This window comes from Chlorocebus sabaeus, chromosome 21, assembly GCF_047675955.1.
Source record: "Chlorocebus sabaeus isolate Y175 chromosome 21, mChlSab1.0.hap1, whole genome shotgun sequence".
NCBI lineage: Eukaryota > Metazoa > Chordata > Mammalia > Primates > Cercopithecidae > Chlorocebus > Chlorocebus sabaeus.
Window position 1 is genome coordinate 107,503,400 of NC_132924.1, and position 25,821 is coordinate 107,529,220.

Here is a 25,821-nt window from a genome sequence, read left to right on the forward strand (position 1 = left end):
CAGATTGGCAGGCTTAATTCCATCTGCAACCTTAATTCTCCTTTGCCATGTAACCTAATATGTTCACAGGTTCTGGGGATTAGGGCATGAACATCTTTGTGGCGGTGGCATTATTTTGTCTACCACACCCTGTGTTATTTCTCATAAGAGTATAAACTTCACTTTGAGAGGCCAAGGTGGGTGGATCATGAGGTCAGGAGATCTAGACCATCCTAGCTAACATGGTGAAACCCCGTCTCTACTAAAAATACAAAAAATTAGCCGGGCGTCGTGGCGGGAGCCTGTAGTCCCAGCTACTTGGGAGGCTGAGGGAGGAGAATGTTGTGAACCCGGGAGGCGGAGCTTGCAGTGAGCCGAGATCATGTCACTGCACTCCAGTCTGGGCGACAGAGTGAGACTCTGTCTCAAAAAAAAAAAAAAAAAAAAAAGTGTAAACTTGAGGCTATATCTCTGTTATGTCTGGAGTACACAGGATTCAAAATGTTTGGAGTACTCCTTTCCTCTGGGTATATGGCTTTAACAAATATTGCTTCCCACGGAAAGAGGCTCTACAACAGGGCCCATCTATTCCCCATGGGAAACACTCTAATCCTTTTCCAAATTTGTCAAATCACCATGAGTCACACTATAAAAAGAATGGTTTGCACTGAGTCATGGTGCTTAAGACGTGGAAGAACATGTTGGTAGGTTGCTTTCTCTAATTAAACATTTTCGTTGACTGGGTGGCTTATAAGTCTTCCACAAGTATGTAACTTGAAATTCTGCTGTGAGATGCCCTAGTCATTGTGTCGGGGATACCTCAAACTCCGTTTGAATTAAGACATCTAATAATCCAGATGTGTTGGCATGCAGGCTCATTCCCATTTCTAGATTTGGGCATGTCATCTTAATAGCTGCTATAATTGTCAGTCCTGTACTGCCATGCCAGGTAACTTGCCATCTTTGTCCTTCATCCTGAAATACGATGCTTCTAGTTTCTCTATTTATATTAGAAGGTCTTTTTCTTCAACAGTCTTTCCTTATTAAAAATGAATTCTGCCCGGTCAACGATTTCCAGCCCAGTTCACAATCCTCCTAAAGCTCTCCTTCTTTGAGTGGGCTGATGCTGTTTGAGCCACCAGACACATTGTTGCCATTGATTACTCATTGCTTCAGTGCAATTTGGAAATAAAGTGGAGATCCAAAAATGTTGAATTCTTCAGGGTGAGGATGTATAAGTAGTAGTGACCCCTAGGTGAATTTTGGTTTGTATATATTGTAATGCTTCTCAGAACCAGGCATGTCTAATTGCTGGCGTTTCATTCTCAGGAATGCAGGATCACCAAGTTGTATATCATTACTGTCTCTGTCAGTGATGCAAGTATTTTAATTGTGCCTTTACCTCTTCATGGATTTTCTTTTTCTACTCACAACAGCTTTTTTAAAAACCTAATTTTATAACAGATGGAGCATTCAATGGATAATTTATATCCCAATACCTTTCTTAAACCTTCACTAATCACAATTAATGGTCATGCAATGTTCATTCAAAAGATTATTGATCAGTGTTCTCTGAATTTGACAGGGGAAATATTCTGCTGCTTTCTAACATAAGTCCTTAGTAGGCTCATTAGTTTGACCTTGAAGCAGCTCACGTCTTGGTTGTATAAAAAAGGAGGAGTTCTCAGCAGACAGAGTTCTCCCTCTCGAGGGGAATCTGGATCAAAACTTATGAGAAAATATTATTCTCTTGCTCCAGCCTCTGCAAGGCACCAAATTGCAGGTAGATATCACAATCATTTGTTGACTTTTTTCTCTCAACGACAATCTTACCTTTCTTTCATTTATCATTAATTTTCATCTAAACATTTTCCCACAAATGAGGTCCCTGTCTTCAGCCAGTGGACAATTCCTATTGTTGGTAGCAGTGTGGGACATGCCAGGGCTTCCCTTTACATTCATTTGCAATCACTGAGGGTCAGACTAAATAAGTATGGAGACAGAGGGCCATCTTATCCACTAAGCAACAAAACAATTGCAATAGCCCCACTTTAGTGAGGTGTAGAAAAAAATAATACTTTTTGATAATTCACACAAGAATAATTGTATCAATCCCTAGGGAATTCTTGCAATTAGGTTCTATTTTATAGGTATAGTCTCTTGTTTTGGAGTATTACATGCCTGTGGGACCCTTTGCTGTATGAATAGCTCTGGTTCAGGGACTAGCAGGTTTGACATTCAACAAAGAAATTGTGGTGAAGAAAGGAACAGTTGGCTTCGAGTTTCTGTGTTGTCTCCTATTTCCTAATCCACCACGAAAGTGTAGCAATTTATCTAATGGAAACTCGCCTTTAAATATTCTCATGTCAACTTGCAAAACATATCACTGAAGATTGTAGACCAGCTTTTCAATCCTTTTGAAAGCAGATGCTTTAGTTGTTCATTCGAACTTTCTATAAACCTATTAACTTGATAGTGATAAGAAATACAAGAAATTCATTGAATGTGATGCTTCTTGGGCCCTTGTTGTACTGTGTGGGTAGTGAAATGTTTGCTTTAATTTGATGAAATATAACTAGGTGGGCAAAACTGATGTAGAATGCTTTTTTGTTGTTGTTAGTGTTCTTTTTTAAAATTGTAGGTCCTAAGGGAAAAGAGGCTATTTGCTGGTAAATAAAATGTATCCCTCCTGTGCTCTGCCTGATAACATGTTCCTGTATGTATCATTTCCCTTTCAAGATGGAACTTCTTTGAGCTTTGCACTCCTGTTGGAGTGCTTTTCTTTTCTTCTCTTCTCTCTTCTTTCTTCTTCCTTTCCTTTCATTTCCTTTCTCCTTTCCTTTTTCCTTTCCTTTCCTTTGCCCCAAGTCAGACTCTTGCACTGTCACCTTGGCTGGAGTGTAATGGCATGATCTCAGCTCACTGCAACCTTTCCGCCTCCCACCTTCAAGTGATTCTCCTGCCTCAGCCTCCCACGTAGTTGGGATTACAGGTGCCCGCCACCATGTCCGGATAATTTTTTGAATTTTAGTAGAGACGGGGTTTCACTACATTGGTCAGGCTGGTCTCAAACTCCTGACCCCGTGATCTGCCCGCCTCAGCCTCCCAAAGTGCTGGGATAACAGGCATGAGCTACCGCGCCTGGCCAGATTGCTTTTCTGACATCACCCATGGCATGATGGGTATTTCCAGTCTTTATGTTCTTCAGTTATTTGTGTTATCTCAATACCCAATAACAAACAAGTAACTGTTTTCCAGGAGTACAGCAGAGAGCAGCATTTGGTAATGCTGTAGTCCCCCAGTTCAAAGTTGGTGAGTAGCAGTCTTGGACTTCTGCTGGAGAGTTCACACAGCTTGAATATGGGGAGCCAATAGTCATATAATTTTAGCATGACGATTGTGTGTTCCCAGTGGAACCACTGCCCCCTGCAGTCATAAGAAGGCTGTTGTTTGGGTTCCCAATCAAATGCATCCTTTTCCGCAGTGATTTTATGTATTGGGACCAGCAGTGTTCATAACTCAGGGATATGATTTCTCCAAAAGTCAAATAGACCCTCTGGGCACTGAGCCTCTTAGTTAGTCTGAGGGTTAGGAGTAATTTGTTTTTGGTGGTCTGTGGTATGTTATGGGTTATTCCAGCACATATTATCTCCCCAAAACTTCCACAGTCTGTGCATGGCCCCTCGATTTTAGCGATCATCTCCAATTAGAGATATGCTTTATAAGCTTAATTACTTTGTTCTTAGCTTGATCTTCAGTTTCAGAAATAATCATGTCATCAATATAATCTATAATTAGTATATTGTCCAATTGTATTAGATTTGGAACTCACCTTAACAGTTAGTGAAAATACATGGGAGAGGCTGGGCATGGTGGCTCATACCTGTAATTTCAGCACTTTAGGAGGCTAAGGTAGGTTGATCACGTGAGGTCAGGAGTTCGAGACCAGCCGAACCAATGTAGTGAAACCCCGTCTCTACTAAAAATACAAAAAACCTAGCCAGGTGTGGTGGCATGTGCCTGTAGTCCCAGCTACTAGGGAGGCTGAGACAGGAGAACAGCTTGAACCCAGGAGGCAGAGGTTGCACTGAGTCGAGATCATGCCACTGCATTCCAGCTTGGGTGACAGAGCGAGACTCTGTCTCAAAAAAAAAAAAGAAAAAAGGAAAGAAAGAAAGAAAGAAAGAAAGAAAGAAAGAAAGAAAGAAAGAAAGAAAGAAAGAAAGAAAGAAAGAAAGAAAGAAAGAAAATACATGGGAGAGTTGAAATATTTTTGAGGTAGTACAGTAAACACATGAGGGTGATCATTCTACATCAGAGAAAATTGTTGGCTCACCTTGGTGACTGATATGGAGAGAGGCGAATTAGCCAGATTAATTACAGATCAATTACCAGTTGTCTTTACTTTGTTGTATCAGTAGAAGAGTCTGGACCAGGTCAGGCATTGGTAAGGCTGTTGGGGACAAAGTTTTGCTTTTCCTCTACTCTATTGTGCAGTGAACTGCCATGCCATGAACAGGTCAGCTTTTCTTACTGAGCACGCCAGGCTATTGTACATGGTGTTTGTGTACACTAACACATGTGCATCTAGTATTTCCCTAGTTAGGGCTGTCACTTCTTATTGATTGTTGATATTGTTTCAGATTTACTATTTGAGTTGGCTTAGGCAACTCTCAAGGCTCCCAGTTTCCATGTCCAATTAATACTGAACAAAACCAAATCTACAAGTTACTTTTTTAACCCAGTAGGGGGAGGAATTTCCTTTTAGAGATTATATCCATACCAGTTGTATTTTCCGATAACAGAAATACCAGTATTCCATGCATTTTATCATATATTCTGATATTAATCAGAGTTTAATTTGCATTCTTTCCAAAGTCACATCCCTATGTCTCCCTAAATGAATTCTATTACCCCAAACAGCTCTTTACCAGGGCTAGACAGTAATATACAGTGTGCCCTTGCATCGAATAGAAGTAAAAGAAGTTGAACAATAAGAACACAAAGACGGCCGGGCGCGGTGGCTCAAGCCTGTAATCCCAGCACTTTGGGAGGCCGAGACGGGCGGATCACGAGGTCAGGAGATCAAGACCATCCTGGCTAACACGGTGAAACCCCGTCTCTACTAAAAAATGCAAAAAAATAGCCGGGCGAAGTGGCGGGCGCCTGTAGTCCCAGCTTCTTGGGAGGCTGAGGCAGGAGAATGGCGTGAACCCGGGAGGCGGAGCTTGCAGTGAGCCGAGATCGGCCACTGCACTCCCGCCCGGGCGACAGAGTGAGACTACATCTCAAAAAAAAAAAAAAAAAAGAACACAAAGACACAGGGAGGGGAACATCACACACTGGGACCTGTCGGGGGTTGGGGGGCTAGGGGAGGGGTAGCATTAGGAGAAATACCTAATGTAGATGATGGGTTGATGGACGTAACAAACCATCATGGCACATGTATACCTATGTAACAAACCTGCACGTTCTGCACATGTATCCCAGAACTCAAAGTATATATATATATATATATGTGTGTGTGTGTGTGTGTGTGTGTGTGTGTGTGTGTAAACAAGTAAAAGAAGAGTTTCTTCTCCATCCCAGGCCACTTTCACATTTGTAAAAGGCCTTGGGTTCCACAGCTAGATGGGATTCAAACGCTAAGCAAGGCTCTCATGATCCAAACTGGCAAGGCTTACAAATCTACAGGTGACTACAGGAAAAGAAAACAATAGAGAAACAGTCTAGAAGTGAGACTGTTTGTAATAGTCAAAGGCTGTCTCCAGCAAGGGGTCTGGAGGAGCTGGTTTGGGCTCCAAGTTTTCTTCCTTTCTCCAAGGGTTGTACCAGAACATTCTTGAATCAGAACCACAAATATATGTACAGAATCCATTGGAACTAAAGAATCAAAAATGGAATCTAATCTTTCTGCCTACATCAGAATTTTCTTGTTACATAACTAGAAAGAAGGACAGAGCCCTGTAAGAGTTTATACTGAGATGCACATCACCAATTTCAATGTTATCAACAACAAAACTGACACAAACTGCAACTCCTCAGACCCAAAGTCACAAAGAAACACTGCTAATCATTACGGTTCACAGTGTATGCCAGGGAGATGCCTTTATTATTTTAATAAAATGTATCAGGCTAATTCAGCCCTGATGAAGTTAACTCTTACAGCACTTGCAGATACAAATTAATTTAAAAAAAAAATCTCCATTTATGTTATATAGAGATAAAGTTCCCGTGTAATTTTATATTAGATGTTTAATGGTTTATCAAAAATTTAAGTATTTATGCTTAAAAATTATTTTTGTATAAATACTAATTTTAATAAACTGATTCAGAAGAAAATATTTCTAACCCCTAGAACTTTATGATCACCGGAAATAAAGCATAAACATTTTAATGATTGTAAGTCATTGTGGGATAAATTTTCTGAGGCTTTCATGTATATGAATATTATTATAGTCTCCCATTTAAATGGCAGTTTGGCTGGATAGAACATTCTGAGTTTAAAGTTCTTTTTCTTCACGACTTAAGAAAAATATTTCTCCATTGCCTTTTTGCATTCAGTATTCTGACAGGGGTAAGAAGCAGACTGCTCTGAAAATAACCTGATTTGTATATTTGAATTTGAAACTATGCATATTTGGCTTTGGAACATAATTCTGAAACAAAACATTTGAAAAGGAACCCCTGGAATTTAAAACCAAAATAGAATTGTCAAAAAAATACACCTTAGGCTCCCGAAATCACTAGGCTAAAGGGAAATGTCAAGCTGGGAACTGTTAAGACAAACCTGCCTCCCATTCTATTCAAAGTCACCCCTCTGGGCCTGGTGTGGTGGCTCACATCTGTAATCCTGGCACTATGGGAGGCCGAGGCAGGTGGATTACCTGAGGTCAGGAGTTCAAGACCAGCCTGACCAACATGGCGAAACCCCGTTTCTACTAAACACAAAATATTAGCCAGGCATGGTGGCACATGCCTGTAATCCCAGCAACTTGGGAGGTTGAGGCAAGAGAATCACTTGAACCCGGGAGGCAGAGGTTGCAATAAGCTGAGATCGCACCATTGCACTCCAGCTTAGGCAACAAGAGCGAAACTTCATTTCAAATAAACAAAGCCACCCCTCTGCTCACTGAGATAAATGCATATGTGATTTCCTCTTTTGGAGAGGCTAATCAGAAACTCAAAATAATGCAGCCATTTGTCTCTTATCTACCTATGATCTGGAAGCCCCCTCCCTTTTTGGATGGAACCAGTGTTCATCTTACATATGTTAATTGATGCCTCACGTCTCCCTAAAATGTATAAAACCAGGCTGTGCTCTGACTATCTCGGGCACAGGTCATCATGACCTTCTGAGGCTGTGTCGTGGGCGTGTGTCCTCAACCTTGGCAAAATAAACTTTCTAAATTAACTGAGACCTGTCTCAAATTTTCAGGGTTCACAGAATAAACAAGCCTAAAGGCTCTTAAACTGTTTTCAATACTTTAAAATTGTTTTCAGTAATTATGGTGTGTAGGTTGTGTTGTGTTTTTAGCACTATTGCACGTACATTGTGAAATCAAGCAAATTAGCAATTATGTTTGTATCTTTGGGAAGTGAGATAGTCAGTGTGAGAGAATGAAGAAACATAAGACAGGAGAGATTAAGCCTTGCAGTTCTGAACTTGAATCAGAAATGTTCATTTGAAGTCATGATTTTTTTTTTTTTTGAGATGGAGTTTCACTCTTGTTGCCCAGGCTGAAGTGCAATGGTGCGATTTCGGCTCACCACAACCTCCACCTCCCGAGTTCAAGTGATTTTCCTGCCTCAACCTACCGAGTAACTGGGATTACAGGCGTGCACCACCACGCCTGGCTAATTGTTTGTTGTATTGCTAAACATACATGGTAGGTTTTTAAAAAGTTATTTCCTACCTCTTTCTACTGAAAAGGTCTGGAAGCAAGATTCAATTCAATTGCAAAGAATGGTTCTAGTTCCCAAATTGTGGTTTATAAATATCAGTTTCCACTAAAAGGAACCAAGTCTTCTTGGATAAATGTAGGTCTGGAACAGGAAAGCAATGAAGTTACCAAAGACTATAAAGAGTACATGAAAAGAATGCAAAAGCCAATGTGAAGTGCTCTTAGTGGCAAAGAGGATAATTTGAGCATCAATAAGAACAGCAATAGATTATAACATATTTAAATTCATGAATTCAAAGAACACTAAATGACAACTAATCGGTCATCTTGGAGGGTGCTTGGAAACCTCATTTTAAAAACTAAAATAAAAGAATGAATCAATCATTATTCAGTGTTCTTATACAAACTATACCTCAGGGTAGCCAAATAAATTTCTCCTTAAAGAAGTATGCCAGCTAATACATGAAGAAAGAATGGTGGAATTAGTATTTCGCTGTTTTGTAATGTAATGAAATAATGGATTTAAGGAATGATCATCAATGACTACTATAAATAATACAAATAAATAAATACAAACAAAGAGGCAGCCAGTCATTCCACCAGAACAGAAGAACACAGCATATAGGAAGTAGCCAAAAAACGAAACAAAACAAAAATTGGATCTGAATTTTATCAAGCCTCTAGGTCTTATTAAGTGTTGCCAAGACATTCGGGGGATAGAGTGACATGATAAATACATTTCTGGGAATGCAATAATCAGCAGAATCCAGAGGGTGGGAAACTAGAGAGAGAAAGTGATTTTTTTTTTTTTTTTTTTTTTTCCAGACAGTGTCTTACTCTGTTATCCAGGCTCCTAGGCTCAAGCAATCATCTGGCCTCAGCCTCCTGAGTGGCTGAGACTACAGGCATGTGCCACCATGCCTGGCTAATTGTTTATTGTATTTTTCATAGAGACAGGGTCTCACTATGTAACTCCTGGCCTCAAGTAGTCCTCCTGCCTCAGCCTCCCAAAGAGCTGGGATTACAGGTGGTGTAAGCCACCACACCCAGCTATGATACGATTTTAAAAACAAATAGAGCACAAGGAGAGAAAGTGAGGACCTTGCATATTTTCAAAATATTTCATAATAAAAAGATTTTTGAAAAATAAAAAGCAAAACTTTGGTGCTCTCAAATAAAGACAAAAAATGTTAACATACAGGTGGATTCAGATTGTGTGATCCTGACATTGTACAATTAGGGTTTTCTTTTAAAGAAAAAGAATAAAAAATTAAGAATTTAATGTTAGGTACAAAATCTAAGATGGTGCTCAGGCAAGTGAGGGCGACTGAAGGTCAAGTTTTGTTAGTTTCATGGTAAATCCACCTCCGTGATCACAGTTTTGCAGCTCCTGACCCTCTGGTACCTGCATACCACTCTAGCTTTAACTCTGCTGGGCACCCCGTAAGTCCACTCTCTGATCGTCCCCACACTGGCTTCCTCCCGTTCTTCCAATGTATCTTAGTCTCTTCCACCCCTTGGTTCACACTGTTCTGCCCAGAAACTTCTCCTCACTCCCACAATTCTTGGAATTGTTCTTTTCCTCCCTGTTTCAGATATATTCGTTGCTGTTTCCTCTGTTTCTTAGAGAAATGGATGTGAGAATGAAAAGTGGCACTACTCCTCATTCATTTTCCTTCTACAAAATAATTGTCTCTCAATTTGTATATATTTATTTTTAACAAAGTAAAACTTCTTATGCACATAGATTCATCGGATTGAAAAAATGAGAGTTTCTTAAAGGTAGAAAACCAGGAATACATTGGTAAATTCATGAAGCTAGAAAGTAGCCAATCAAAATTCTTATGACAACTTCTGGGGTTGATTAAGAATAGCCATAATTCTTTGTAACAAATCCCCTCAAGAGGTGGAATCTATTTCCTTACTCCTTGGACCTGTTCTGGCCTTGAGACTTCCTTTGATCAATAGAAGGTGACAGAAGTGACTCTGCACACATTCCAAGAGTAGGCCTCCTATGATGCTGCTACCTATGAACAAGTCCAAGTTAGCCTCATGGAAAATGAAAAACATGTGAAGAGGGGTCCCTGCCTTCCCTGACATCCTGGTCCACCCCAGTGAAGCCCACAGAGGTGAGGAAACCCAGCTGACACCATGTGGTTCTGAGACCAGCTTGTCAGCTGATTCCTGCCCAAATTGCCAACCCACAAAATCACGAGCAAATAAATGGTTGCTGTTATAACTAGTTGGTTTGTTACACAGAAACAGCTAATCGATATGCCTTCTTAATCTCAATTATCTAAAAAAGATCTCCCTCCTCACTGATTCATAGCTAAGTGGTTCTCCAAGGAATATTATTATGAACAATACACATTTCTTTCTTTTGTGCATCACGTGAAAATGGTCAGAATCAAAATGGAGTCACTAATATTAAAAAACAAACAAAAGACTCTAGCAAATACAGCTGGGAAGGCCATGAAAGGAGGGTTCTAATGGTTGTACACCTGAAACCCAAAACTACCAAGACTGCAAAAACCACAACCTTGAACAAAGCCCACTGCAACTGAACACAAAGCATACTCTGCAAGGACCTCTAAACAACTGCCTGTCCAACCTCAGACTAACACTTTCATGACCGATCTTTGTAGCCAAGGCTAATTATTTCAAAGCAATTAGATAATCCTCATTTTTTCCTTGAAAAATTTTTATCTTCCTTTATTTCCCCAAATATACACATACTTTCCTCTGGCATGCATATTCCCATTGCAGTGTTCTATTCCCAGAGAAATATTTTTCTTTTAGGGACCCTCTCTCTGTTATTTAGCTTGACAGTCACTAAGGATTTACTATTTCAACAATACTAGCCCTGCATGTCATCCAGTATACTCTGGGAAAATAAGGAGCCCCATGTGCAGATCCAGGAGACTTTGTGGCCACCAGATGATGAGGCATGCATGTATTTATGTATCTATTTCTGGGACAGAGTCTCTCTCTGTCGCCCAGGCTGGAGTGCAGTGGCACGATCTTGGCTCACTGCAATCTCTCCCTCCCAGATTCAAGTGATTCTCAGGCCGCCCAAGCAGCTGGGACTACAGTTATGTGCCAGCATGCCTGGCTAACTTTTGGATTTTTAGCAGAGACAGGGTTTCACCATGTTGGCCAGGCTAGTCTCAAACCCTAGAGCTCAAGTGATCCACCTTCCTCGGCCTCCCAAAGTGCTGGGATTACAGGTGTGAGCCACCATGCCCGGCCTATGCATGTATTATGAATGTTGAAGTAGATAATTTAACAAACATCAATGAAGTGTAAGATCTTTCACTCATAGGTGCAAAATATCATGCCAATGGCCCTCTATGAGCTGTCATAAGCCACAGCCTAGAGGTTCAAGTCCATTTCAATTTTCAACCAAACCCAACTCATAAACAAGAACGCAAAGAAGACAGAAAAACCCACTAGCCGCAAGCTGAAGCTGATGCTGTGACGTGGCCCTGGCCTGTCACAGCGTGTTACAGCATGGCCCAGGCCTGTATCGTGTTCCCTAGATTGCTGACTACCAACTAGTTACAGCTGACTCTAATCAGCCCAGGATTTGACCATCTCTGCATTGAACCTGGAATTGCTACTTTTAAAATGGAAACACTGCTTCTTACCTCTCCTCCCTAGACTCCATTTCACAGAGGAAAGCATCACGGGGAAAGAAAGTCGCTGTTTCTTCTTCCTTCTTTGCTTTTGTCTCTTTCTTTTCTCTCTCTTTCTCTTCTACGTTCTTTCTCTTTTTTTGAGACAGGGTCTCACTCTCTTGCCCAGGCTGGAGTGCAGTGGCACAATCTCAGCTCACTGCAACCTCCGCCTCCCAGGTTCAAACAATTCTCCTATCTCAGTCTCCCAAGTAGCTGGGATGACAGACATGTGCCACCGTGCCTGACTGATTTTTGTAGTTTTAGTAGCGAGGGTTTCACTGTGTTGACCAGTCTTCTTTCCCTCCCTCCCCCAACTCTTCTTTCCTTCTTTTCTCTCTCCCTGCCTACTTTCCAACTTTTGGGGGTGTTGAATTTGTTGAGTCATGGTGAACAAGCAGAAACTCCAATGATACTGTTACTGAACAGAGAACTTTGCACAACGTTACGATGATTAATAATTCATTCATACAGTCCTTAATCTCACAAAAGCATGCAATAGATTTCCTGTTTGCTTAAGGCAGGAAAGCTACTGTGGCCAGGCTCCAACTCCTCCCACAGTAGATAACAACAGCCTTCATAAGCAGCACATAGCCGGGCCGGTAGCTCACGCCTGTAATCCCAGCACTTTGGAAGGCCGAGGTGGGTGGATCACCTGAGGTCAGGAGTTTGAGACCAGCCTGTCTCTACTAACAATATAAAAATTACCTGGAAATCGCAGTGGGCGCCTGTAATCCCAGCTACTCGGGAGGCTGACGCAGGAGAATTGCTTGAACCGAGGAGACAGAGATTGCAGTGAGCCGAGATTGCACCACTGCACTCTAGCCTCGGCGACACAGCAAGACTGTCTCAAAAACAACAACAAAAAGCAGGATGTGAGACTTCTACCTGCTCACTCAGAATCATTTCTGCACCAACCATGGCCACCTTTGTGGAGCTCAGTACCAAAGCCAAGATGCCCATTGTGGGCCTGGGCACTTGGAAGGTAAATATGCAAATCTTTGCACAGCCTTCTTCTCTGGAGGGGCGTTTGGGTGTTTTCTCTTTCTGCATTCAGCCAGGAAAGCCTGGAGGTCGGGCAGGGGTTTGGAGAGGCGAGATTCAGTCCTGGAGCCGGGACTCTGGTCGCTTTCTTTTCTCAGAGCTGATTCAGGCTGTAAAGCTCCAAGGCTGGCTTTCCCAGCAGCGCTGAGAGCTTCTCTAGCAAGTATCAAAGTTCAAGGAGCTGTTGGACCTAAAATTGTTTTCCAGGGCAGTTTCTCTCTCTGGCTCTAGGACACTTAATTGGGCTCAACATTTCCCCAGAGTCTTGGCTGTGGGTTTGTTGTGGGCTGGGTGGTTGCAGAGAGGATGCAGAGCCCCAAGTCCCTGGCATCCCTTTGCAGATCAGGGTGTGGGACTTGGGCTAGCAGAATCCATATGACCTGGGAGCTTGTTAGAAATGCAGAACTGGCCGGGTGTGGTGGCTCATGCCTGTAATCCCAGCACTTTGGGAGACCCAGACAGGAGGATTGCTTGAGCCCAGGACTTGGAGACCAGTCTGGACAAGATGGTAAGACCCCATTTCTACAAAAAATAAATAAATTAGCTGGGCATGGTGGAATGCACCTGTAGTCCGAGCCACTTGGGAGGCTGAGGTGGAGATTGAGTGTTGAGCCTGAGAGGTCAAGGCTGCAGTGAGCAGTGATGGTGCCACTGCACTCCAGTTTCAGCAACAGAGTGAGATCCAAGAAAGAAAGAGAGAAAGAGAGAGAGAGAAAACGCAGAGTCTCAGACTCCACCCCAGGCTACCTAATGGGCATCTGCACTTTAACAAGATCCCCAGGTGGTTGCTGTACACACTGAAATCTACAACGTGCTGGGGCTGCCGAGAGCCTGGGCTGGGAGTCCTGGGCTCCACCCGGCTGCGTTAATGTCAGCTGGCAAAACGTTATAAAGCACATCCAGGACTCAGTGAGGCAGGTTCCTGAGCCTCTCTTAGGCTAAGTTTGAAACTGTTCCATCACCACCTCACTCTGCCTTCTTTGCCATTTCCATCCATGATAGCACTACCCTAACTAGTGATCAGAATCAGTCTTTGGAATTCCTCTTCTCTCCTGTGCCTTGTGGCTAATGTCCCTGCGGGGTCCTCTGCCTACGGCGCTCTTTCCTTCTCTGCACCCTGATTTTTCCCCTCTCTTGTACCGAGCTGGAGGGTAGGACACTCTGTTGCCACACTGGGTCATTCTCAGGATACATTCTAGGTGTATCTGGACGAACAGATCACTTCCAGCTTGATTCATGCACAGCGTCTCTTGCTTGAATAGCAAGATTTGCCCAAAATCAGAGCTTCAATCCTATATAAATGGAACAAATAATCACTTCCAGAATTTCAGGGAATCTGCCCACCCTGGGTAAGTTCACCAGACAGTTTCAGAATTTTGGAATTGAAAGTAAAAATTATGAAAAGAGCTGTCTTCAACACGTGGAGATGATAGACTAAAGGATTATGAACTTAGCAGTGGAGGTGAAGAAGGGTGTAGAGTAGCAGTTGGGGACACAGGGGTGCTTCTGGATGCCTGGCAGCAGCCGGTTTCTTGTCCAGGTGGTAGGGCAGCTGTGCATCTATGCTCTATGTTCTTTTCAATGTTTGTTATCTCACAGTAGAAGAGGTTTAAAAGACTATTCCGTGAGAGATCAAGTTTTAAGTGCTTTTTGCCCCATCATTGGCTTGGTTAGGTTAGAACAAATATGTGATAATTCTATTGCCTTTCTTTTCTTTTTTTCCTTTCTTTTCTTTCCTTCCCTTCTTTCTCTCCCTCTCTCTCACTCTCCCTCCCTCACTCTTTCTTCTTATAGGAATGGAAAACAAACTCTATTCCTATAAGGTTTTCTATTTCTCCTTTTTTTCTGAAAGGATCCTTGTATAATGAACGGCCTCTACTGAGCCTTACTGCGTGTCAGGTGATGCGCTTAACTTAACATTCATTGCAGCATGTCATCACCACAAAGGCCTCATGAGGCTGCTGCTATTTTTTTTTCCATTTTGCAGACAAGGTTTAGAGAGATTGAATCACCTGCTTAGGCCCACACACCCAATAAGTATTGGAATCCGGATTGATTCTGTAATGACCATTATCCAGATCATTATTACCATTTGGGGATATTGTCTGAAAATTCCTCTGGGTTATTTATAGTCAAGCTTTCATCGGGGTCTTCAGGAAGTTGCAGTAGAGCCATCTGCACTCCCCGACACACCTGAAGACATTTCAGGACTAACCTGGATGAAAGGGAACTGACTTTAACTAGGACAGGACATAAGGAGATAATCATAAAATTAATTCACTTTCCTTCTTTTCTTTTGAAAACTTTTCTAAAGTGTGTATATTCCCAGATATCCCCTGGCCAAGCAGACCCCAGTGAGGCCTTGCTTTGGAGAAACTGGGCCATGTGGGGCAGCCTATTGAAGGTGGTCTGGGGATAAGAGAATATGTTGGTTGCTGACTGTGGTGTAATTCCAGCTACTCCGGAGGTGGGAGGATTGCTTGAACCTGGGAGTGTGAGGCCAGCCTGGGCAACATGGAAAGGCCCCATCGCTTAAAAAAAAATAATAATACGTGTGTGATGGGCTTTTCTTTTGCTTTTCAGTCTCCTCTCGGCAAAGTGAAAGAAGCGGTGAAGGTGGCCATTGATGCAGGGTATCGCCACATTGACTGTGCCTATGTCTATGAGAATGAACATGAGGTGGGGGAAGCCATCCAAGAGAAGATCCAAGAGCAGGCTGTGAAGCGGGAGGACCTGTTCATCGTCAGCAAGGTGCACATGGCGCATTGGGTGGGAGGCCTTCACTTGAAGGCAGGCAGAAGTATCTGGGTCGGGTCAGCAGTGAGAACTCTGTCAGCCTTTTCTACATGTAGCCCTTTTCATCCCTGCCTTGATAACATCCGTGGATACAATTCTATCCATACTCCAAGCCGCTATTGATATTTGAACATGTCGTTGCTGCACCACCTGCCTGCGGGTTGGTTTTCCCACAGTGGGCCTGTCTCCATGGAGCCCTGCGCTGCCCTGGGCCTCCCTGTTCCCCATCAGAGGGATCCACCATCTGCCCAGAGGCAGTCAGAGGCCAAGGGTGCAGGCAGGGCTTGATGTATGGCCTCCCTGTCAGCACTGTGGACATTCGAGTATGTCCCTGAGGCTTCAGCCAGAGGGCATTTTGGAAACAGTAGGAGCATTTTTCTATTGTCACATATGATTTTCTTCATTAAGTCTATTGAAAGGTGAGGTACATAATGTTATAAAAAAGAAGAGGATGTTGGGTGTGAGGGGGTTGAGAATCACTGAATTTACATTATACACAACTTGCTGAAAGAGCACTGTTTCTAGGTACTTGGGTATTGCATACATCTGGTGGGACAAATAGACCCCACTGTGTAGCAGCCAAGTGTGGATAAAGCCCTTATAATGTTATCATTTGGGACCTGACAGGCTTGATAAGGGACCTATCAGATAGGTCAAATAAAGGACCATCTTTTCCCGAAGGCCTAGGAATGCTTGACATTTAAAAGCTATACACAAATCCTGCTCTCAGAGAGCCCACAGTTGAGGACGAGACTGAGACAGGTAAACACATTTCAAATCTGTGGCCACATTTACTTAAATGATCTGAGAGACATATAGAGTACTAGGAGAGTTGAAAAAGTAAATTGCTTTTAACACTTAAGACATGTCATTGACGTGCTGAGCCCTGGTGGTCTTCCACACTGTGTCGTGGATCTTAATCAGCTTTGTTATAAATGGCCTGTGCCAGGTTAGATCAGGGTGCACATCCAAAGGCAGGGACAATGGGTATAACGTGGCCCTTCCTTCTCCAAATATTAACAGCCTATTGCTACCCTCTTGCAGTTGTGGACCACTTTCTTTGAGAGACCCCTTGTGAGGAAAGCCTTTGAGAAGACCCTCAAGGACCTGAAGCTGAGCTATCTGGACCTCTATCTTATTCACTGGCCACAGGGATTCAAGGTTTGAGTGACTCCCTTTCTCAGCCTCTAGTTTCTGAGCAGCTGTCAGAAAATAGTAGCTGCACCAGGGCTAGGGGTGGTGTGGACTGGAGCAGGAGACCTTGCACTTCATAATTGGGAGTGTCAGGTGGTCAGGAAGAGACCTTGGAGCAGAAAGACGCTGGCGTGGAAGGGAGGCTGAGGCCGTGTGTGCTGCTGAGGTGGCCACATGCCTGTGTTTTCTTGCAGTTATGTCTGAGAGAAGCCATGATTTCTGGCAGCCCAGACAAGCTGCAACTGCCCTATCACCTTTGTCTTGATTTCGTGCCCCAGAGTTGCCCTCCCAGGAAATCCCTTGGATTACACTTGCATAACTATATTCCAGGGCCTAGTTATCTTATTAAGCAAAGCACACCCCAGGAGTGGCATCTTGGAGAAAAGCCCAAGTGCGGTGATGCTGGAAGGAAGCCAGTAGTCATCGCGGCTCCCATTGCCTGGGGCTCTGCTCTACCTGCTCCTGAGGGGTGGGAGAGACAAATTTCCAGCTCTCTCCCCTCCTGACCAGCGGGAGTGCTGATGGCCTGCCATCCCTTATTCCATGTCTCTTCTAGAGGTTGCAAGGATAGATCTGGCCAATATCTTCCCCAGAAAACCACACCCTGGAGATCTCATCCTTATCCAGTGATACTGAAATGAAAGTTTGCCCTTGGGTGTACACAGAATCTAGGTGTATGAGGTGAATGTCCATGGTGATAACGTTGGCTTCTGGAATGTACTAACAGCAGATCTGAACGTCAATCCAGTGGTTTCTAAAATATATGGATTAATATGCTATAGTAGATATAGAGATTTTATTTAAACTCACATTCTTGTAGTATGTACTGCAGAGTCTGAAAAACTGGTATGCACATGTGGTACTTAGCAAGAGTCAGGACCCTGAAACCTTGTTTAAAGAACCAAGTGTCCTGATGCAGATTCCAGTAAACTTTTCATTCTGTATTTACAGTCTGGGGATGACTTTTTCCCCAAAGATGATAAAGGTAATGCCATCGGTGGAAAAGCAACATTCTTGGATGCCTGGGAGGTAGGTTCCACCTTCCTGTAAGTGTGCTGGGAGAGAAATCTTCAGTTATCCATGAGACTTCCCGTTGATATGAAAGAGGCCGTGTGCCTGAAGCTTTGTAATTTCATCATTGTGATTCTCCAGCTCTTCTAATATCTTCCTCATCACCTTTGGCTTTTGGGTGCATCGGATACTATTTAGATTTCAAGTCTAGAACTGAGTCTTCAAATAAGACTGAAAATACCATGTACCCCACTTTGGGGAATACACATGCTGTTCTCAAACCAGGGCGAGCCATTTGGAACAGGAGGTTTGGGCCTGAGTTTGCTCATAACAGCTGAGTAACCTAGGGTCAGTTTTGTAGCTCTTTTAGGGCTCAGTTTTCTCTTCTTAAAAAAGAAGTCTTATAACACATACTACTGCTATGTATTTTTGAGGGTGTGATAAAGATTCAGATGGTTTACATGCCAGGAATATTCGTCACAGTAGCCATTTAATTATCTAAACCTATAAGGCAGGGTTAACATCCCCCTTTATAAATAATGACATTTGAAGCCTAGATTGATTGGTGACTTTCGCAGGTCATGTCACAATGTGTGTGGCAGAGCTGGGATTGGACCCAGACTCATCTGAATCACAAGTCCAACCACCCAAACCATTAGCGTGGTGCTTGGCAGGCAGTGAACACACATCCAGAAATCAGGGATCCTGAGTGCCCTGCTTCCCAGATCACATCATGACCTGTTTCACATCATTCACATTCAAAGTGAATTAAGGGATCAGTGTTTTTTCTGATCATTTTTTATTATACCATTCTGTCCTTTTGCAAATGCTAGTAGAGAACGAAGTGGAGGAATGAGTTATAAATGATCAGTGGCATATGACTCAAGAGTTAATGATGTTATCTTGGCAACTGTCTGTGTAGGGGTACATGTAGTTGCGAGTTTGTATTGTGTTTTACAAGGGAAAATATATTAAGCCTCACCTTTCTGAAATGCTTAGAATTGACATGATTCAATTAAATGTAGCTTTTTCTGTGTATTGTGGTTCAAAAACATTAAAAAACACAGCATTCTTTTTTAAAGACAGAGTCTCACTTTGTCGCCCAGGCTGGAGTGCAGTGGCTTCATCTTGGCTCACTGCAACATCCCTCTCTCGAGTTAAAGCCATTCTCCTGCCTTAGCCTCCTGAGTAGCTGGGACTACACGTGTGTACCACCGTGCTCAGCTAACTTTTATATTTTTAGTAGAGATAGGGATTCACCATTTTAGCCAGACTGGTCTCGAACTCCTGACCTCAGGGGATCCACCCATCTCAGCTTCCCAAAGTGCTCAGATTACAGGTGTGAGCCACCGCACCTGGCAGTTTGCATTACATTTGATCAGTTTTTTGGCCTTAGATCGTATGATGATATTAAGTATGTCAAGTATGTAAGTGTATCCTGCTTCTCACAGTGCTATGTTTTCTGAATGAATACGAGAATGACTGTTCAATAAAACATTTGAAAGGTATGAAAAGATATCAGTGATCAAGGTCAGAGGCTCTGATTTGAAACGAGCAGGCTTGAATATGAAAGCGCTGGATGTTTCTGTAGACCCACAGCCAGTTCAGTAGAAACCTCATTGACCACCCTGAAGCAGATGGGAGGAAAAAGTATAAAGCAGTCAAGCTCAAAGACAGGCAAACTAACCTGACCTATGATGTACAATAGCTTTTAAATTATCTAATTGCTCAATCGGAAGTTTTGAGGAACCTTATGATTTCATAGCTTTTAAACTCTACTACCCAATTGAATAACTTCGTCTACGCTAGTGGTTCTCAATGTCGGCTGAGCATTAGAATCACCTGAGGAGTTTACAAATCCCAATATCTAGGCTACAACACAGATAAAATCTGTAAGAAACTCTGGGGGGTGAAATCCAGCCACCGATATTACTTTTTTTTTTTTTTTTTTTAATTTAGACAGAGTCTTGTTCTGTTGCCCAGGCTGTGGTATAATGGCAAGATTATAGCTCAGTGCAGCCTCGGACTCCTGGGCTCAAGCAACCCCCCAAGTAGCTGGGATCAGAGGCACATGCCACCACATCCAGCTAATTCAAATAAAATTTCTAGTAGAGACAGAGTCTTGCTATGTTGCCCAGGATGGTCTCGAACACCTGGCCTCAAGCAATCCTCCTGTCTCAGCCTCTGATAATGTGTATCAGAAAGATATATGTTATTAGTATGTATTATAAGACTTTTTTTAAGAAGAGAATACTAAGGCCTACAAGAGTTAAAAACTTACCCTAGGTTGCTGAAACCCAGGTCCAAACCCCCTGTTCCAATCCTGTCCCAAAGTGCTGAGATTACAGTCATAAGCCACTGCATCCACCGGTAGTTTTTAAACTTCCCTGGTGATTCCAAGTTGCAGCCAAAGTTGAGAAGGGCTGGATAAAGAGTTCCCTTCAACATGTCATGTTCAACCCTGCCTCTGAGCTTTGCTATTGCCTTCCTGTCTCATAGGTTCATGTTTTTCCCTTCTTTTCTCTCTCTCTCTTTTTTTTTTTTTTTTGAGGCATACTTTAAACTCTACCTGAAGGTCTGCCCTGACAGCTGCAGGCTGTGTGAATCTCTTCCTTCTCTGCCCTTTCTGACTCTGTCTATGCCACGGTCATGTTATCTGAGGCAGCCTCAGTATCATGGTTGATGGTTCCACAGAAGGGAACCCTAGCATTTTAACTGAAATATAAGAATCCCACAAAAGGAAGCACATTGTATACTTTTACATCCTGACAACTTCTGGAATATGTAATAGATGGCTAATAAATACATGTTGCATTGGAGGCTGCTGCTAACATATATGATATCTTTGGGCAAGTTTGGAAAATGCCCAATATAGACTAAAAGTTATACAAAGATTCCCTTCCTTGGGGGTCCCTGTAGTTTGTGTATCGGGAAGCATGGCTGCATATGCAGATGGTGGATCAGGTTTCAGCCCCACACAACTCCTTGCCCAGGTGCCCCTGCCAGGGCATAATCTATATGCATGACCTTCCTGCAAACCCAGGCACGGTTGGTGTGGGAGAAGGTGACTCAGGACCCACTAGTGAGGCTTCTCCACATGCTGCAGCCTCTTCCTGACTAACACAGCTTGCCCAGGTTTGGGTGTACAAGGCACACAGCAGTAGCTACCCGCTGTCATTTGGATTCATTAAAAATAAAATCATCTCATAAGCTTGCAAATGTTCATTTTTTATTTATTTATTTATTTTTTGCATTACAAAACTTTCATATTTCCCCTGTGTACAGAAGTACAATTTTGAGTGTGTTTCTTTTTGTGTAAGGTGAGAGTGGCAAGAATATAAATCTTTACCTGTTACTCCTAGTTTTTCTTGGGCTGGGGAGGGGCAGTAGGACTGGAACATTCACTGATGGGCACCCAGGCCCTGGACTGAAATTTCCTGTGAATGCTTCGGCTAACCCTGTTGTGATGAATCCTTTAGCAATTTCTGCCCCAGGGACGACTAAGGCAAGCCAGGGTCCCTGTAGTCCCTCTGGGGCTGCCCAAAAGGTTTTCCTTTCTATGACAGGCCATGGAGGAGCTGGTGGATGAGGGGCTGGTGAAAGCCCTTGGCATCTCCAATTTCAACCACTTCCAGATTGAGAAGCTCTTGAACAAACCTGGACTGAAATATAAACCAGTGACTAACCAGGTAAATTCTGTTTAGTATAAGGGTAAATAAAGGTCTTGCCCTATTACTTCTTAAAGATTTGGAGGAACGTTCAATGCTATGCCCTGAGTCTCACCCGAGGGGTCAGTGATCAGGACACTTGCGGGAGTTGTCAGGCTGACCTCATGGGTGTGTTATCAAGAATCTCAGTGGGTAGGTGTTTGGCCTTTGCTTGATGGTCTTTGGGTGTCTGTGTAGAACTCCCTATGAACAACTCAAAAAGCCAGCCAGCTTTCCCCGTGATGAGGATTATTTGCTGTTGCAGGTTGAGTGTCACCCATACCTCACGCAGGAGAAACTGATCCAGTACTGCCACTCCAAGGGCATCACCGTTACGGCCTACAGCCCCCTGGGCTCTCCGGATAGACCTTGGTGAGGCTTCCAAGCAGTGGATCCTTCTCTTGATAATCTTAAAAACATTAGTTTATATTTGGTAAATATTGGTATGAGACCATAAGTCACTCTAAAGAAAAACATGTGTAAGGTAATGCGTTTAGTACAACCAAATGGGATGACAGTGGGAACAAATGAGAATTGAAAAGCAACAACAGCAACAACAAAAACATGGGCGACGTGTTTGACCCTCTGGGAATATTTCCAGTTCAGCCCCCCAAGGATGAACCAGTCTTTGCAAAACGCTGAGGCTTCAGAGCCCGGGGGAAGGACCCAAGCTTCCAGGTCCTCCTGCCTCTCTCCCAGATGGAGAGGCTCTGATGATCAGTCTTGAGACCCTCATTGGAGTGGTGTCCATCTCTACATGGTAGTCATGGAGATTGTTCACATCAGCATCTTTCTGCCTCTAGGGCCAAGCCAGAGGACCCTTCCCTGCTGGAGGATCCCAAGATTAAGGAGATTGCTGCAAAGCACAAGAAAACCACAGCCCAGGTACCATGTTTTTATTTTTCTTGTTATCCAGCAACTCTTTTTTCCAGTCTCATGTTTCATTTCTTGTATTGTCCTCAACTAACTCCTTAAAGGGGAAGAACACAGGAGCTGAAGCCATCTATAGTGTTTCCTTCGAAGTCTGTTGGAACCTCCAGGAAACACAAGAGCTGTCACTGAAACAAAGATAGCTTCTGCCTCACAGCTTCCTGTTAAGCCCTACAGCCAAGTCGCAAAGCAAGGCTTTGGAGTCTAGGGATATAGGTGCAGATGCCAACTCTACTTCTGATCAGCCTTATGACGCAAACTGCTTTCTTTATTCCTAAAAAATAAAGATCACAGGGTTGTCCCTAAGGTGAAGGGAGAGAATGAGGCGGGGGGCTGGCACAAGTCTAATAGCTGGGAAGGGCTCAGTCAGTATCAGCGATTGTACCTGAAGCCACAGTGAGCTGAAGAGATGTTTTATTCTTCCTTTCCATAAAAGGAGGGGTCCTTGTAGCTGAGTGGAAACATGATGTCCCCTTTCCGCACAGGTTCTGATCCGTTTCCACATCCAGAGGAATGTGATTGTGATCCCCAAGTCTGTGACACCAGCACGCATTGTTGAGAACATTCAGGTAAGATCCTGGCTGGTCGGCCCTGGCACTTCTCCATGGGGTGGGGCAGAGGCAGACCCTCTCACCAGGATTCTCAGCTCATTCCTGCACTGTCTTTGGCCCCCTCCGTTCCCACCACCCTATCATTTTCCAGCCCAGGGATCTAGGCTCAGTATACCTGAGATGAATGACCCATGGGCTTAAGACATGCTGGGGCAGTGCCTGGTGAAGCCCCGTCAGGTGTGAGCACAGCTGTGCCTCACACCACTGAGAAGACCCTCAGTTGCCCTTGAGCAGCTAAGCCCTGGGCCACCACATGAGCAGACAGTCCTGTCCTCCCTGCTCATCTTCCGGCAGCAGAGGAGGTGTGAACTGTTCTTGGAGAACTGTCTTCTAGAAGGGCGCATCATGGAGCACAGGGCCTGTGCACACCTGGGGCTTAGTGCCTATGAACCTGGTCTCCCTCGCCCGGAACACTAAGCACTACAAATACTGCGGTCTTTGTGTAGGACTTAATTTAGAGAAAAATTTATACCCCGTGGATATAATGGGAAAAACACCACTGACCTGTTTGTGCTGCTAGAACTCCCTGCTAGAATAAGCAGCAGTCTCCAGTCACAGCAGTAACGGCCTTACTGATGATGTACTGGAACTCCTATCTTTCCAGGTCTTTGACTTTAAATTGAGTGATAAGGAGATGGCAACCATCCTCAGCTTCAACAGAAACTGGAGGGCCTGTAACGTGTTGCAGTAAGTGGCATGGAATTAACTAGGAGCATTGCCAGGAGTTTTTCTAAACTGGTAGAGGGTTAGTTGGAAGAATTAGAAGGCTGCTGGGACTACTTGTGTCTTCAAATACAATTTTGGGGCAGTTCTGAAACTAAAATTGGGGTGCCTGGGAATCACTGTGATGGACACATCTCTAATTGCTGCTCATTGTCTGAACTTCTGGATGTAGAGCGAGAATTGTAACAGAAGGTGTGTTGTGAATAGGCAGGAGGCGAGCATTCATTTATTCCTGCATTCAATAAATATCTAGTGGTCCTCTATGGGCCAGGCATCTTCTAGGTGCTTGGGTTATCATACTATGCAAAGCTGCTGCCTCCACGTACTTAGGGAGGGAGGGAAGAAGACAGAAAAGAAATAAATCAAATAAAAATATATGTCTCAGATAGTAACAAATGCTAGACAGAAAAATAAAGTAGGGCAAAGTGGATAGGAAGTGGTGGGTGGTAGTGGGACGGATCGTTTATACGGGGTGGGTCAAAGGAGGCTTTGCTGTGAGGGATATGCCAGATGCATATTTGGGGGAAGAGCATTCTTGGCATTGAAAACAGCAGGTGCCAAGGCCCTGAGTTGGGATTGTGTTTAGAGCATTCAAGGAAGAAGGCCAGGGAGGCTGGATTAAATAATCTCCAAATGCCTCTTAAAGGAGGTGGTGGTAACTTTACTTTAAATCTCAGATATGTGGTTGAAAGAAAGTTTTCACTCTGGCTAGGTGGGAATCCTAAATCATCTCTTTACAATCAATACTTTCTGATTAATGTATCTAATTAAATATATCAAAGAGAGTTGACTTGCATTTATTACTGCGAGGTCTGCAATTCAATGCCAATTTGAATTTCTTCCAATGTTTCTATAGCCAAAATGATTTTTCAGCCTTTAAAAATGGTTTCAGTATCTCAAGTGTAGCTTTCATGTCATGATATTCCATATCTATCCTGTCCACTCTTAGTATCACAGCAGCCTTTCCTCATCTTATAATGGCTTATTTTTATCAGTGCTTAACAAAGTAGCAGCTGCTTAGGGTAAAAAGGAAGGGTGAACATAAAATGGGACTCGCCCCCAAACTGAACCGCTGACCTTCCAATGAACATCATTTCTGGTGGAGGCAATGGGTTGGTGGTCAGGAGTAAGTCCACCTGGCCTCAGATCCAACTCTAACACTGGTTTCTTAGCTGTGTGACATTGGGTAAATTTCCTAGTTTTAACTAGTTGGTTTCTTTACCTATAAAGTAGATGATAATATTAATCGCAGCTAACATCCATTGAACCTTAGCTGAGAATGTGCCAGGGTCCTGAGCCCTCTGCCGGTGCTATTATCTCATTTAATACTCATAACAATCCCCAAGCTGTCGATTCTGCTGTTGTTTCCTAGCTCATGATGTTGTGACAGTGGATTGGGACAAGACTTGTCAGTTGCCTCACCTGACACCAGGCTTACCATGAGTTGTCATTCCGAGTTGTTTCCCATGCCCTGGTCACTGTCTGTCCTCCTTCCTAGCAAAGCCCTCATATCAGTGTGAGGGAAGGTCAAGGTGTGAGCACCCTTCTTGTGTTCTTGCAGGGAGGAGGCTGAGAGAGCACAGATACCATAGAGTCCACCAGAGAAGAATACCTTCTCAACCAGATCTGTTGCTTTGATGGAACAGAGTTTCTCTCTCTTTTTGTTTCTGCAGATCCTCTCATTTGGAGGACTATCCCTTCGATGCAGAATATTGAGGTTGAATCTCCTGGTGACATTACACAGGGGATTCTCCTTCTTCGCTGAAGTGTGACTACCTCCACTTACGTCCTATTTTAGCCAAGCTTATCTGAGATCACAGTGAACTTCGTCCTGCTGTAGACCAGAATCGAGGTGCTGTTTTAGACATGTATTTCTGTAAGTGCAACTAGGATCAGAATATCACAGGAAAACATGGCTTGAATAAGCAGATGACAATTTTTTCCTCTTCTCTGATCTGAACAAATGTTTGTTAAGCACAAGAAACTCTGCCAACACTAAGGATGTAAAAATCAATAATAAACAATAATGATGTTAACCAAGATGGATTGAGAGTGGACTATGTTCCCACACAACGTGAAATATTTTCCTGTGGGGGAAGTCACTGAATCCTTAAAATAACCCCTCTGATGTAGGTAGTCTTAATATATTAAGAGAGAGAGAGGAGGAACTTGTTAAGGCCACCCAGGTTATAAGTGACTGAACCAAGTTTCAAAGGCAGGCAGGCTCTGGGAGAGCTCACAGCGATCG

At 43.3% G+C, this 25,821-nt stretch overlaps 2 protein-coding genes across 2 annotated transcripts in view; one reads left to right on the top strand and one right to left on the bottom strand.

The window, feature by feature from the left end:
* Positions 1-11,808, bottom strand: part of LOC103226928 (aldo-keto reductase family 1 member B1) — an 86,021-nt gene extending 74,213 nt beyond the window's left edge. The window contains exon 1 of the mRNA XM_073009346.1: positions 11,531-11,808. The gene's annotated coding sequence lies outside the window, so the exon portion shown is untranslated. The remainder of the gene's footprint in view (positions 1-11,530) is intronic.
* Positions 11,809-12,018: 210 nt separating this feature from the next.
* LOC119626318 (aldo-keto reductase family 1 member B10-like) lies at positions 12,019-25,611 on the top strand. The gene is made up of 10 exons (XM_073009347.1): positions 12,019-12,542; positions 15,185-15,352; positions 16,442-16,558; positions 17,543-17,620; positions 21,169-21,291; positions 21,575-21,681; positions 22,113-22,194; positions 22,725-22,808; positions 23,455-23,537; positions 25,247-25,611. Exons 1-10 carry the CDS (start codon positions 12,477-12,479, stop codon positions 25,287-25,289), a joined length of 951 nt encoding a protein of 316 aa, XP_072865448.1. The 5' UTR covers positions 12,019-12,476; the 3' UTR covers positions 25,290-25,611.
* The last annotated feature ends 210 nt before the right edge of the window (positions 25,612-25,821 follow it).